Source organism: Triticum aestivum, chromosome 7D (genome assembly GCF_018294505.1).
Source record: "Triticum aestivum cultivar Chinese Spring chromosome 7D, IWGSC CS RefSeq v2.1, whole genome shotgun sequence".
Taxonomy (NCBI): domain Eukaryota; kingdom Viridiplantae; phylum Streptophyta; class Magnoliopsida; order Poales; family Poaceae; genus Triticum; species Triticum aestivum.
In genome coordinates this window covers 463,106,745-463,122,976 of record NC_057814.1, presented here as the reverse complement: position 1 = coordinate 463,122,976, position 16,232 = coordinate 463,106,745, and the positions used below count along the sequence as shown (strand labels likewise).

The 16,232-nt window shown below is 42.9% G+C and overlaps 1 protein-coding gene across 1 annotated transcript in view; it reads right to left on the bottom strand.

Moving 5' to 3' along the window:
- Positions 1 to 1,828: 1,828 nt before the first annotated feature.
- Positions 1,829 to 16,232, bottom strand: part of LOC123168993 (receptor-like cytosolic serine/threonine-protein kinase RBK2) — a 32,307-nt gene continuing 17,903 nt past the window's right edge. The window contains exon 6 of the mRNA XM_044586853.1: positions 1,829 to 2,146. Coding sequence (XP_044442788.1) covers positions 1,985 to 2,146 — 162 coding nt within the window. The 3' untranslated portion in view covers positions 1,829 to 1,984. The remainder of the gene's footprint in view (positions 2,147 to 16,232) is intronic.

Below are 16,232 nucleotides of genomic sequence, written 5' to 3'. Positions count from 1 at the left end.
CGGACAAAACCGCATATCACAAGGCCGGTGAAACGAGAGCAACTAGTTGACGAGCGCTTCTTCGGGAGCCACACAACGATCAACGTCACTTGATGCGCTCTCAGCCGCCCGCCAAGTGTCTGACGCTCCCTCCGGATTTTGTATTTTTTTCGTGCCCGTTTTCGGCTTTCTAAACGGTTTTTTTTTACGTCTCGGTTTTCCATCGGTCTTCCTTAGCTTTTGGGTAAAAAAATTTTGAAAAAAAATTAGCGCGAAAAAGCGTGTTTTCTTTTTTCTTTTCCCTTTCGCGAGAGTCACGGTTTTGCTTTCGCGAGTACCACGGTCGTGCCTCTCGGAAATGAAAAAAACGCATTTTTTGTTTTTTTCCTTCCGCGAGAGGCACTGTCGTGCCTTTCGGAAACGAAAAAAAAACACGTTTTCTGCTTTTTTTTTTCTTCAACGAGAGGCATGGTTTTGCTTCCGTGAAAGGCACGGTTGTGCTTTCGCGAGAGGCACGGCCGTGCCTCTCGGAAACAGAAAAAATACATATTTTATGTTTTTTTCTTCCGCGAGAGGCACGGTTTTGTTTCCGCGATAGCTGCGAGAGGCATGGTTGTGCTTTCGCGAGAGGGATGGTTGTGTTTTCGCGAGAGGCACGGCCGTGCCTCCACATAAACGAAAAAAACATGTTTTTTCTTTTCTTTTCTTCCGCGAGAGGCATGGTTGTGATTTCGCGAGAGGCACGGGCGTGCCTCTTTTAGAACGGGAAAAAAACTCGTGCTCCTGGTTCGGTTTTTTCGTGCATAAAAACGTTCGTCAAAACCTATTAACGTGGGATCTAGTTTTGAAGATCTCAACGCGAGGAATCCAACGGTGAAAACGGTTCGAGATTTGGACGCACGGTTTAAGAGATAAAAACGTTTTGAATAAACGGATCTACGAAAAAAGGGAAAACTCCCAGGTTGCGACAAGTGGCGCACATGCAGCGGGCCACTTGTCGCAGCCTGGGAAGGTGGGAGTGATCTTTGCAATGAGTACTCCTCAATTAGTGATTTCGCGATGAAACTCATGCCGCATGTGAATGTTAATTGGGTCTAAATATTACCTTCAACATAAAAATATCCTATCAGAAAATTCGGGCCCATCTGGCCTAGCTATGTACATTCATTAATATGCAGATTGTCCCAAAAAAATTCATTAATATGCAGAGGCCAGGAGGTTCATCCTTTAATGATCGTTGTTTTGATCGCTTCATATAATGACTTCGGTTCGGTGGTCTTATTGAGTACCCGGTCTCGAGCTCAGGGGTGAAAACCGTAAGTTTGGCCCTTGCTGATTATACTTGGCAATGGGGGCGTATTTTGCATCGTCACCTTGATGAAGGCATTGCCTGGAGTTTGCTCCAACGTGATCTTCTGGGTGGAAACCCATGATCTAATTCTCGATGGTTGGATCCGACGGCGGCACGCATGGGTCATTCCCTTTTTGGAGGCGTCGTCTTTGGAGAACTATTCTTGTAGTATATGTGATGTCAAAAGATGGTTGGTATAGATGGTCACCGAGGTACATCATTGGAAGCTGTTTTGGTCACTTTGAGATTTTTTCCTCATTTCTTTTTGCGCCTAAGCATAGCTTCAGTCTAATTTGCCTTTGCTGTTTGCCGGCGTGATTTTGTGTGTGTGTTGGTTGTGTGCATCCTAACTATGCAGAAGGTGGGTGTGTACTAAATATGATTGTATCGCTCCATGCTACAATATGAGTCAATAAAAAGCACCCTTTGTCAAAAAAGGAGGTTCATCCTTTCATAAAGAAAACCCTAATCTTTTAGCTCCTAAATATGTCCCATGTCTTAAACGAGGCCTATGTATACATCATGTTTGCATTAATTTAGTAGTCATTTAGGCGTGCACAGTACACAATGATGTACACGACTGCATAAACATGTGCACAAAATAAACGCAGATTCTAGATTGATTAAAGATTTAATCTTCTCCTTGGGCACCACCTAGAAGTCAAATGCTAGCGCCTTGTGCCGACTGAGATCGTGGAGGTATGTTCTTGGCGTGGGTGGTTCATAGCCATCTATTTCATGTAGCTCTGTCGTAGTTGCGCTTTCGTGCCCCATGATTTGTTGTTGTTCGTGGTCTCCTCGGAGGATTCTTCCAACCTGTACGTTAATTTTGGAAGCTTCAAGACTTGGGTAGTCTTACAAAACTTTTGTGAAAATTTTCCTTACACAACTAAAAGCTTCTAATAGAAATTAATACGTGACTAGGCCTCCTACGCACATTTGTCACCTGATTTTTTTATGGAGGTAAAAGATTTGTCTCACTCATTAATTAAGTAGAAGAAATTGCTCAGTTAATCAACGGAAAAACCAAGCAAAATTTTTCACAATCTGCTAAGCAGCACACACAAGATACCACAAACACACCTCTACAAAGAGAGCTCGTCGTGATAGCACATTGGCATCATCACCATCACCTCTCCGTACACATGCGTCATCACTGTCCCTTCTCCCTAAGCAGGAACTCCGACTTTGTTACTCAACACCATCGACCTAACACACTTCAAAGAGGTTTGTGTGGAGCCACATGAAGATCATGCCAAGGCCCAGCACCTGCAACGAGGACATCACAACTCCTATTCTGAAGTAGAGCCATGAAGGAGAACTATGCAAGGCGGCGCCGTGAATGATCACTGAACAAACCACCTGTTCCCCGGTATCGTCGCCACCGGGACCTCATTGTCGCAGCTACAACTTCACAACAACAAACAAACTGAGACAATCCCACGAACACATTGAAGAAGAGCCGACTACCGCAACCATTGACATGCTTCCGCCATGCTCACCACTGTGATCGTGGCCACATAAGACCCAACGCCATCACCGCTGTCTTCCATCGGTCCCGCTTGGCAATGCCCAACTCCAAAGACAAAGCCCCCAAGAGAGGATACGCTGCCATCGTCCAATTCAATGGATCTAGGGTTACTCTAGAAGACGGGAAAGTTGGGGCTGAGAGTATCGCCTCGACGATCCCAAGAAAAAGGGAGCATCGCTTGAGAATGCCATCATCGCTGGCTCTAGCCATGGTCAGAGACAAGACTTACGTCTCGGCCAACCTCCCAAGCCCTACACACCATGCATCAGTCCAATGATTCCTTCCATATCTGTCTGGATCTAGCCTGCGGCCACCACCTAATCACCAAGCCACAGCACTAGCCACCTCCACAGCCATGAGCCGCCAAAGCCAGCCCACAACTATTGCACGCCCAAACTAGCCAGAACAACGCCGGCCGATGAGAACCACCACATATGGTCCCGCCTTGCATGGCGCCCTCCCTTGACGGCCACCACCTCCGCACTAAGGCCGCCCCCACTCCCTCCACTAGCACAGAACCCCTCCCCTGAGAAAGCCTCGGTTTCCCAAACCTAAGTGAATGCATGCACTGGCTTAGACATTAGGACCAAGCTGCCCACTACTCTGTGTCACATAACACTACCATTTCCTGCTAGAGAGGTTAACCCCGTCCACCATGTGCCCATTGATCCACGCAAGAACTGAGCACGAGATCCCGAAATCGATGTCTCCCAGCCAGCACAGCCGCACCACTCCCTGGCCGACCTCCCCGTGTAGAGAAAGGTCACCTTCGCGAGGCCCAGGGCTGCAGTCCTGATGCAACCGTCGCTGCTAGCCGACCACACACCAGCGAAAAGCCACCATGAACAGGCCATGTGAGGAGCCTAGCAGCAGTGAAGCGTGAAACCGCGTCATCTCTAGGTCGAGCTTTACCAGAGGTGACCACTGATACGTCTCCAACGTATCTATAATTTTTGATTGTTCCATGCTATTATATTATCTGTTTTGGATGTTTATGGGCTTTATTAAACACTTTTATATTATTTTTGGGACTAACCTATTGACCTAGAGCCCAGTGCCAGTTCCTGTTTTTTCCCTTGTTTCAGTGTTTCGAAGAAAAGGAATATCAAACGTAGTCGAAACGGAATGAAACCTTCTGGAGAAGTTATTTTTGGAAGGAAAGCAACCCAGGAGACTTGGAGTGCACGTCAGGAAAGCAACGAGGGAGGCACGAGGCAGGGAGGCGCACCCACCCCCCTGGGCGCGCCCTCCACCCTCGTGGGACCCTCGTGGCTCCCCTGACGTATTTCTTTCGCCTATATATATCCATATACCCTAAAACGATCGGGGAACATAATAGATCGGGAGTTTCGCCGCCGCAAGCCTCTGTAGCCACCAAAAACCAATCGGGACCCTGTTCCGGCACCCTGCCGGAGGGGGGAACCCTCACCGGTGGCCATCTTCATCATCCCGGCGCTCTCCATGACGAGGAGGGAGTAGTTCACCCTCGGGGCTGAGGGTATGTACCAGTAGCTATGTGTTTGATCTCTCTCTCTCTCTCTCGTGTTCTTGACGTGATACGATCTCGATGTATCGCGAGCTTTGCTATTATAGTTGGGTCTTATGATGTTTCTCCCCCTCTACTCTCTTGTAATGGATAGAGTTTTCCCTTTGAAGTAATCTTATCGGATTGAGTCTTTAATGATTTGAGAACACTTGATGTATGCCTTGCCGTGCGTATCTGTGGTGACAATGGGATATCACGTGATTCACTTGATGTATGTTTTGGTGATCAACTTGCGGGTTCCGCCCATGAACCTATGCATAGGGGTTGGCACACGTTTTCGTCTTGACTCTCAGGTAGAAACTTTGGGCCACTCTTTGAGGTTCTATGTGTTGGTTGAATAGATGAATCTGAGATTGTGTGATGCATATCGTATAATCATACCCACGGATACTTGAGGTGACATTGGAGTATCTAGGTGACATTAGGGTTTTGGTTGATTTGTGTCTTAAGGTGTTATTCTAGTACGAACTCTAGGGCTGTTTGTGACACTTATACGAATAGCCCAACGGAATGATTGGAAAGAATAACTTTGAGGTGGTTTCGTACCCTACCATAATCTCTTCGTTTGTTCTCCGCTATTAGTGACTTTGGAGTGACTCTTTGTCGCATGTTGAGGGATAGTTATATGATCCAATTATGTTATTATTGTTGGGAGAACTTGCACTAGTGAAAGTATGAACCCTAGGCCTTGTTTCCTAGCATTGCAATACCGTTTGTGCTCACTTTTATCATTAGTTACCTTGCTGTTTTTATATTTTCAGATTACAAAAACCCATATCTACCATCCATATTGCACTTGTATCACCATCTCTTCGCCGAACTAGTGCACCTATACAATTTACCATTGTATTGGGTGTGTTGGGGACACAAGAGACTGTTTGTTATTTGGTTGCAGGGTTGTTTGAGAGAGACCATGTTCAACCTACGCCTCCCACGGAATGATAAACCTTAGGTCATCCACTTGAGGGAAATTTGCTACTATCCTACAAACCTCTGCACTTGGAGGCCCAACAACGTCTACAAGAAGAAGGTTGCGTAGTAGACATCAAGCTCTTTTCTGGCGCCGTTGCCGGGGAGGTGAGTGCTTGAAGGTATATCTTTAGATCTTGCAATCGAATCTTTTTGTTTCTTGTTTTATCACTAGTTTAGTTTATAAAAGAAAACTACCAAAAAAATGGAATTGAGTTTGTCTCATACGCTTCATCTTTTTAATATCTTTCGTGAGAATGATGGAAATGAAAATTGTGCCAAAGTGTTAGAAGAATGCATTAAAATGTTTGGCACTAAATCTTTGAATGATGAGCATGATTGCAATGTTGTTAGTATGAACTCCTTGAATATCCATGGTACTAATGATGATTGCACTAGTCATGATGAAAATATCTCTTATAAGCATGTCGATTTTTGTGGAGTGTATTGGGTTTGCAAGTACACACCAAATAGGGAAGATAGATATTGCAAGAGGCATAAGCATTTAGAAACTAAATTGTTGCAAGAAAGGCTAGATGTTTGTGCTGAAAATTTAAATTTTCTTGGCCGAACTTGTGAACTTTGCAATGAACGGGGTCATTTAACTATTCGATGCAAATTGTTTCATGATCTAATCGTGTCCAAAAATTGTGATGACTTGATTTGCCTTGCATATTATAATGAACTTAGTTTGCTTATGGGCTACGAATAAATGAAACGTATGACTAATTATCTTCCAGAATTTGCCCGTTATAAACTTCTTGAATTTGATCTAGAGGAAATTTATATGTATTGTGCGGTGAATTGCATTGAAAATCCTTATATTGCGAATTACATAAAGAAAAGAAAACAAATAGAATACGAAGAGAATACTAATGAAAGGGAAGAGACTTCCCAATATCCTCCTATTATTTCTTATGATGAATCAGGTAACGAGGAGGAGCTTTCTATTCAACCAATCTCATCAATAAAAAGCTCAAAAAAGAGGATTGAACCCACACATGATGTGGTGAAGAAGAAGAAAAGAAAAAGGAAGAGAGGTAAAAAGTTATCTCTCCCAAATAAAGTTGCTCCCATATTGTTGTGCCTCATGAAAATGAAGATGATGCACTTGATGATGATCTCGTTATGCCTATTGCTTGTTGTGGTGATTATGATTGGGAAGATAATGATACTTCTTATGATCTTGAAAATCTTTTTGGCACTTGCTTGGAAGAATATGATAATTGCTATACTATTGGTGTTATCCATACTATTAACGATGAGAGTGATTATGCTTATGATATGAAAAGGCCCAAGCTTGGGGATGCTATGTTTGATGAAGATGATGTTTTTGAGAATATATTTGCTGCAATTAATGTTTGTTCCAAGCTTGGGGATGCTACGTTTAATTAAGATGATATTTTTAGTCTCCCAAGTTTTGATATGCAAATTTATAATGATGATAGCATGCCTCCTACCTATGATGATTATATTGATGAAAGTGGGTTTGGAAGAGTGTCAACTTTAGGAAGTAATGATCCCACTATTTTGGAGGATGTTTAATCTTATAATATTTATGAAAGTGGATTTGAAGAGGTCATGACTTTATTTAGTGATGTATCCACTATTTCGGAAGAGGGTTCAATTGATTATGATGAGAACAAAGTTGCTACTGATGATGATTATTGTGATGAAACTTATGCTATAAAGAGTAGTGATGATTATATTTATAAAACTTGTCATGATTATGATTACCCTTTTTCTAAACATTACTCTTTTAATGTGGAAACAATTTATAGTATTCAAGTCTCTTATGATACTCCCACTATTCCGAACGAGAAGAATTTTGCTTATGTGGAGAGTAGTAAAATTTCTATGCAAGTAGATCATGAAAAGAATGCTTTAGGTGCTGGTTATATTGTTGAATTCATTCATGATGCTACTGAAAATTATTATGAGAGAGGATCATATGCTTCTACATATTGCAATAATATCAAGTTTCCTCTCTATGTGCTTAAGGTTTTGAAGTTATGCTTGTTTTACCTTCCTATGCAAGTTGATTCTTATTCCCATAAGTTGTTTGCTCACAAAATCCCTATGCATAGGAAGTGGGTTAGACTTAAATGTGCTAGTCATATTCTTCATGATGCTCTCTTTATGTTTCAATTCTTATCTTTTATGTGAGCATCATTGAAATCATCATGCCTAGCTAGGGGCTTTAAACGATAGCGCTTGTTGGGAGGCAACCCAATTTTATTTTTAGTTTTTTTTGCTTTTTGCTTCTGTTTAGGAATAAATATTTGTTCTAGCCTCTGGTTATATGTGGTTTTATGTTTTAATTAGTGTTTGTGCCAAGTAGAACCTTTGGGAAGACTTGGGTGAAGTCTTTATGATCATGCTGTAAAAAACAGAAACTTTAGCACTCACGAGATTAGCTTCAACTTTTTACTGGAGAGTGTTATTTAGTTGATTCTTTCTGCAGATGATTACTAGACAAATTCCTCAGGTCGACCAATTTATTTTAGAATTTTTGGAGTTCCAGAAGTTTGCGTTAGTTACAGATTACTACAGACTGTTCTGTTTTTGACAGATTCTGTTTTCATTGTGTTGCTTGCTTATTTTGATGAATCTATGGCTAGTAAAATAGTTTATAAATCATAGAGAAGTTGGAATACAGTAGTTTTAACACCAATATAAATAAATAATGTGTTCATTACCGTACCTTGAAGTGGTGTTTTGTTTTCTTTCGCTAACGGAGCTCACGAGATTTTCTGTTAAGTTTTGTGTTGTGAAGTTTTCAAGTTTTGGGTAAAGATTCGATGGACTACGGAATAAGGAGTGGAAAGAGCCTAAGCTTGGGGATTCCCAAGGCACCCCAAGGTAATATTTAAGGAAAACCAAGAGCCTAAGCTTGGGGATTCCCCGGATGGCATCCCCTCTTTCGTCTTCGTTCATCGGTAACTTTACTTGGAGCTATATTTTTATTCACCACATGATATGTGTTCTGCTTGGAGCGTCATTTTTTTTCTTTGCTTGCTGTTGAAATAAAATACCAAGATCTAAAATTATTAAATGGGAGAGTCTTCACATAGTTGCATAATTATCCGACTACTCATTGATCTTCACTTATATCTTTCGGAGTAGTTTGTCGTTTGCTCTAGTGCTTCACTTATATCTTTTAGAGCACAATGGTGGTTTTATTTTGAAGAAATAGATGAACTCTCATGCTTCACTTATATTATTTTGAGAGTCTTAAATAGCATGTTAATTTTCTTAATCTTAATATGCTAGGTATTCAAGACTAGTAAAAACTTTCTTATGAGTGTGTTGAATACTAAGAGAAGTTTGATGCTTGATGATTGTTTTGAGACATGGAGGTACTGATATCAAAGTTGTGCTAGTTGAGTAGTTGTGAATTTGAGAAATACTTGTGTTGAAGTTTGCAAGTCCCGTAGCATGCACGTATGGTAAACGTTATGTAACAAATTTGAAACATGAGGTGTTCTTTGATTGTCCTCCTTATGAGTGGCGGTCGGGGACGAGCGATGGTCTTTTCCTACCAATCTATCACCCTAGGAGCATGCGCGTAGTGCTTGGTTTTTGATGACTTGAAGATTTTTGCAATAAGTATGTGAGTTCTTTATGACTAATGTTGAGTCCATGGATTATACACACTCTTACCCTTCCATCATTGCTAGCCTCTTCGGTACCGTGCATTGCCCTTTCTCACATTGAGAGTTGGTGCAAACTTCGCCGGTGCATCCAAACCCCATGATATGATAAGCTCTTTCACACATAAACCTCCTTATATCTTCCTCAAAACAGGCACCATACCTACCTATTATGGCATTTCCATAGCCATTCCGAGATATATTGCCATGCAACTTTCCACTGTTCCGTTTATCATGACACGTTCATAATTGTCATATTGCTCTGCATGATCATGTAGTTGACATAGTATTTGTGGCAAAGCCACCATTCATAATTCTTTCATACATGTCACTCTTGGTTCATTGCATATCCCGGTACACCGCCGGAGGCATTCATATAGAGTCATACTTTGTTCTATTATCGAGTTGTAACCATTGAGTTCTAAATAAATAGAAGTGTGATGATTATCATTTTCTAGAGCATTGTCCCAAGTGAGGAATAATTAAAAAAAGAGAGAGAAAGGCCATAAAAAAGAGAAGGCCCAAAAAAATGAGAAAGAGAGAAGGGACAATGTTACTGTCCTTTTATCACAGTTGTGCTTCAAAGTAGCACCATAATCTTCATGATAGAGAGTCTCTTGTTTTGTCACTTTCATATACTAGTGGGAATTTTTCATTATAGAACTTGGCTTGTATATTCCAACAATGGGCTTCCTCAAATGCCCTAGGTCTTCGTGAGCAAGCAAGTTGGATGCACACCCACTTAGTTTCTTTTGTTGAGTTTTCATACATGTATAGCTCTAGTGCATCCGTTACATGGCAATCCCTACTCCTTGCATTAACATCAATCGATGGGCATCTCCATAGCTCATTCATTAGCCGCATTGATGTGAGACTTTCTCCTTTTTTGTCTTCTCCACATAACCCCATCATTATATTCTATTCCACCCATAGTGTTATATCCATGGCTCACGCTCATGTATTGCGTGAAGGTTGAAAAAGTTTGAGATTACTAAAGTATGAAACAATTGCTTGGCTTGTCATCAGGGTTGTGCATGATGAGAGCATTCTTGTGTGACGAAAATGGAGCATGACTAAACTATATGATTTTGTAGGGATGAACTTTCTTTGGCCATGTTATTTTGAGAGGACATAATTGCTTAGTTAGTATGCTTGAAGTATTATTACTTTTATGTCAATATGAACTTTTATCTTGAATCTTCCGGATCTGAATATTCATACCACAATTGAGAAGAATTACATTGAAATTATGCCAAGTAGCATTCCACATCAAAAATTCTGTTTTTATCATTTACCTACTCGAGGACGAGCAGGGATTAAGCTTGGGGATGCTGATACGTCTCCAACGTATCTATAATTTTTGATTGTTCCATGCTATTATATTATCTGTTTTGGATGTTTATGGGCTTTATTAAACACTTTTATATTATTTTTGGGACTAACCTATTGACCCAGAGCCCAGTGCCAGTTCCTGTTTTTCCCTTGTTTCAGTGTTTCGAAGAAAAGGAATATCAAACGGAGTCGAAACGGAATGAAACCTTCTGGAGAAGTTATTTTTGGAAGGAAAGCAACCCGGGAGAGTTGGAGTGCACGTCAGGAAAGCAACAAGGGAGGCAGGAGGCAGGGGTGCGCGCCCTCCACCCTCGTGGCTCCCCTGACGTATTTCTTCCACCTATATATATCCATATACCCTAAAACGATCGAGGAACAGAATAGATCGGGAGTTCCGCCGCCGCAAGCCTCTGTAGCCACCAAAAACCAATCGGGGCCCTGTTCCGGCACCCTGCCGGAGGGGGGAACCCTCACCGGTGGCCATCTTCATCATCCCGGCGCTCTCCGTGACGAGGAGGGAGTAGTTCACCCTCGGGGCTGAGGGTATTACCAGTAGCTATGTGTTTGATCTCTCTCTCATGTTCTTGAGGTGATACGATCTTGATGTATCGCGAGCTTTGCTATTATAGTTGGGTCTTATGATGTTTCTCCCCCTCTACTCTCTTGTAATGGATTGAGTTTTCCCTTTGAAGTAATCTTATCGGAACGAGTCTTTAATGATTTGAGAACACTTGATGTATGCCTTGCCGTGCGTATCTGTGGTGACAATGGGATATCACGTGATTCACTTGATGTATGTTTTGGTGATCAACTTGCGGGTTCCGCCCATGAACCTATGCATAGGGGTTGGTGTTAGAAATATGCCCTAGAGGCAATAATAAATTGGTTATTATTATATTTCCTTGTTCATGATAATCGTTTATTATCCATGCTAGAATTGTATTGATAGGAAACTCAGATACATGTGTGGATACATAGACAACACCATGTCGCTAGTAAGCCTCTAGTTGACTAGCTCGTTGATCAATAGATGGTTACGGTTTCCTGACCATGGACATTGGATGTCGTTGATAACGGGATCACATAATTAGGAGAATGATGTGATGGACAAGACCCAATCCTAAGCCTAGCACAAGATCATGTAGTTCGTTTGCTTAGAGCTTTTCTAATGTCAAGTATCATTTCCTTAGACCATGAGATTGTGCAACTCCCGGATACCGTAGGAATGCTTTGGGTGTGCCAAACGTCACAACGTAACTGGGTGGCTATAAAGGTGCACTACGGGTATCTCCGAAAGTGTCTGTTGGGTTGGCACGAATCGAGACTGGGATTTGTCACTCCGTGTAAACGGAGAGGTATCTCTGGGCCCACTCGGTAGGACATCATCATAATGTGCACAATGTGACCAAGGAGTTGATCACGGGATGATGTGAGTTACGGAACGAGTAAAGAGACTTGCCGGTAACGAGATTGAACAAGGTATAGGGATACCGACGATCGAATCTCGGGCAAGTAACATACCGTTAGACAAAGGGAATTGTATACGGGATTGATTGAATCCCCGACATCGTGGTTCATCCGATGAGATCATCGTGGAACATGTGGGAGCCAACATGGGTATCCAGATCCCGCTGTTGGTTATTGACCGGAGAACGTCTCGGTCATGTCTGCATGGTTCCCGAACCCGTAGGGTCTACACGCTTAAGGTTCGATGACGCTAGGGTTATAGGGAAAGTATGTACGTGGTTACCGAATGTTGTTCGGAGTCCCGGATGAGATCCCGGATGCCACGAGGAGTTCCGGAATGGTCCGGAGGTAAAGATTTATATATGGGAAGTCCTGTTTTGGTCACCGGAAAAGTTTTGGGTGAAATCGGTAATGTACCGGGACCACCGGGAGGGTCCCGGGGGTCCACCAAGTGGGGCCACCAGCCCCAGAAGGCTGCGTGGGCCAAGTGTGGGAGGGGACCAGCCCCAGGTGGGCTGGTGCGCCCCCCCACCAAGGCCCAAGGCGCATGGGAGAGTGGGAGGGGGCAAACCCTAGGTCTAGATGGGCCTTAGGGCCCATCTAGTGGGGCGCCCCCCCTCTCCTCCCCTTGGCCGCCCCCCTTGATGGGATCTAGGGTTGGCCACCTCCTCTTGGGCGTGGAAACCCTAAGGGGGGCGCAGCCTCCTCCCCCCCTATATATAGTTGAGGTTTGGGCTGCCCAAGACACACGAGAACGTCTCTCTTTCGGTGCAGCCCTACCCCTCTCCCTCCTCCTCCTCTCCCGCGGTGCTTGGCGAAGCCCTGCAGGATTGCCATGCTCCTCCACCACCACCACGCCGTCGTGCTGCTGCTGGATGGAGTCTTCCCCAACCTCTCACTCTCTCCTTGCTGGATCAAGGCATGGGAGACGTCACCGGGCTGCACGTGTGTTGAACGCGGAGGCACCGTTCTTCGGTGCTTAGATCGGAATCAACCGCGATATGAATCGCTATGAGTACGACTCCTTCATCCGCGTTCTTACAACGCTTCCGCATCGCGATCTACAAGGGTATGTAGATCCACTCCCCTTCCCTTCGTTGCTAGAGTACTCCATAGATTGATCTTGGTGATGCATAGAAAATTTTGAATTTCTGCTACGTTCCCCAACAGTGGCATCATGAGCTAGGTCTATGCGTAGTTTCTATGCACGAGTAGAACACAAAGTAGTTGTGGGCGTAGATGTTGCCAATTCTTCTTGCCGTTACTAGTCTTATCTTGTTTCGGCGGCATTGTGGGATGAAGCGGCCCGGACCGACCTTACACGTACGCTTACGTGAGACAGGTTCCACCGACTGACATGCACTAGTTGCATAAGGTGGCTAGCGGGTGTCTGTCTCTCCCACTTTAGTCGGAACGGATTCGATGAAAAGGGTCCTTATGAAGGGTAAATAGAAATTGGCATATCACGTTGTGGTTTTACGTAGGTAAGAAACGTTCTTGCTAGAAACCTATACAAGCCACGTAAAAACTTGCAAACAACAATTAGAGGACGTCTAACTTGTTTTTGCAGCATGTGCTATGTGATGTGATATGGCCAGAAGATGTGATGAATGATATATGTGATGTATGAGATTGATCATATTCTTGTAATAGGAATCACGACTTGCATGTCGATGAGTATGACAACCGGCAGGAGCCATAGGAGTTGTCTTTATTTTTGTATGACCTGCGTGTCATTGAATAACGCCATGTAAGTTACTTTACTTTATTGCTAAGCGCGTTAGCCATAGAAGTAGAAGTAACCGTTGGCGTGACAACTTCAAGAAGACACAATGATGGAGATCATGGTGTCATGCCGGTGACAAAGATGATCATGGTGCCCCGAAGATGGAGATCAAAGGAGCAAAATGATATTGGCCATATCATGTCACTATTTGATTGCATGTGATGTTTATCATGTTATGCATCTTATTTGCTTAGAACGACGGTAGTAAGTAAGATGATCCCTTATAAAATTTCAAGAGAAGTGTTCCCCCTAACTGTGCACCGTTGCGAAGGTTCGTTGTTTCGAAGCACCACGTGATGATCGGGTGTGATAGATTCTAACGTTCGAATACAACGGGTGTTGACGAGCCTAGCATGTACAGACATGGCCTCGGAACACATGCAAAACACTTAGGTTGACTTGACGAGCCTAGCATGTACAGACATGGCCTCGGAACACAAGAGACCGAAAGGTCGAACATGAGTCGTATAGGAGATACGATCAACATGGAGATGTTCACCGATGATGACTAGTCCGTCTCACGTGATGATCGGACACGGCCTAGTTTGACTCGGATCATGTATCACTTAGAAGACTAGAGGGATGTCTATCTGAGTGGGAGTTCATTAATCAGATGAACTTAATTATCATGAACATAGTCAAAAGATCTTTGCAAATTATGTCATACGCTTTAGTTCTACTGGTTGAGATATGTTCCTAGAGAAAATTTAGTTGAAAGTTGGTAGTAGCAATTATGCGGACTGGGTCCGTAAACTGAGGATTGTCCTCATTGCTGCACAGAAGGCTTATGTCCTTAATGCACCGCTCGGTGTGCTGAACCTCAGCGTCGTCTGTAGATGTTGCGAAACATCTGACATACACGTTTTGATGACTACGTGATAGTTCAGTGAGTAATGCTAACGGTTTAGAATTGTGGCACCAAACACGGTTTTTTGAAACGTCGCAGAACATATGAGATGTTCCGAAGACTGAAATTGGGATTTCAGACTAGTGCCCACGTCAAGAGGTATGAGACCTCTGACAAGTTTCTTAAGCCTGCAAACTAAGGGAGAAAAGCTCAATCGTTGAGCATGTGCTCAGATTGTCTGAGTACCACAATCGCTTGAATCGAGTGGGAGTTAATCTTCCAGATGAGATAGTGATGGTTCTCCATAGTCACTGCCACCAAGCTAGTAGAGCTTCGTGATGAACTATAACATATCAGGGATAGTTATGATGATCCTTGAGCAACTCGCGATGTTTGACACCGCGAAAGTAGAAATCAAGAAGGAGCATCAATTGTTGATGGTTAGTAAAACCACTAGTTTCTAGAAGGGCAAGGGCAAAAGGGATACTTCATGAAACAGCAAGTCATTTGTTGCTCTAGTGAAGAATCCCAAGGTTGAACCCAAACCCGAGACTAAGTGCTTCTTAATGAGGGGAACGGTCACTAAAGTAGTACTACCCTAGATACTTGGTAGATGAGAAGGCAGACAAGGTCGACAGAAGTATATTGGATATACGTCATATGAATGTGTACTTTACTAGTACTCCTAGCAGCACCAGGGTATTAGATACCGGTTCGGTTGCTAAGTGTTAGTAACTCGAAATAAAAGCTGCGGAATAAACGGAGACTAGCTAAAGGTGAGATGACGATATGTGTTGGAAATGTTTCCAAGGTTGATGTGATCAAGCATCGCATGCTCCCTCTACCATCGAGATTTGGTGTTTGCGTTGAGCATGATTGGATTATGTTTATCGCAATACGGTTATTCATTTAAGGAGAATAATGGTTACTCTGTTTATTTGAATAATACCTTCAATGGTCTTGCACCTAAAATGAATCTCGATCGTAGTGATACACATGTTCATGCCAAAAGATATAAGATAGTAATGATAGTACCACATACTTGTGGCACTGCCACTTGAGTCATATTGGTATAAAACGCATGAAGAAGCTCCATGTAGATGGATCTTTGGACTCGCTCGTTTTTGAAAAGATTGAGACATGCGAACCATGTCTATTGGTATATATGCATGAAGAAACTCCATGCAGATGGATCGTTTGGACTCACTTGATTTTGAATCACTTGAGACATGCAAATCATACCACATGGGCAAGATGACTGAAAAGCCTCGTTTTCAGTAAGATGGAACAAGAGAGCAACTTGTTGGATGTAATACATTTTGATGTGTGCAGTCCAATGAGTGCTGAGGCATGCAGTGGATATCGTTAAGTTCTAACTTCACAGATGATTTGAGTAGATGCTGAGTGTATTTACTTGATGGAACACAAGTCTGAATTATTGAAAGGTTCAAGTAATTTCAGAGTGAAGTTGAAGATCGTCGTGACAAGAGGATAAAATGTCTGTGATATGATCATAGAGATGAGTATCTGAGTTACGAGTTTGGCACACAATTAAGACATTGTGGAAAGTGTTTCACAATTAATACCGCCTGGAACACCATAGTGTGATGGTGTGTCCGAACATCATAACTGCACCCTATTGGATATGGTGCATAACATGATGTCTCTTATCGAATTACCACTATCGTTTATGGGTTAGGCATTAGAGACAACCGCATTCACTTTAAAAGGGGCAACACGCAATTCCGTTGAGACGACACCGTTTAGAGAA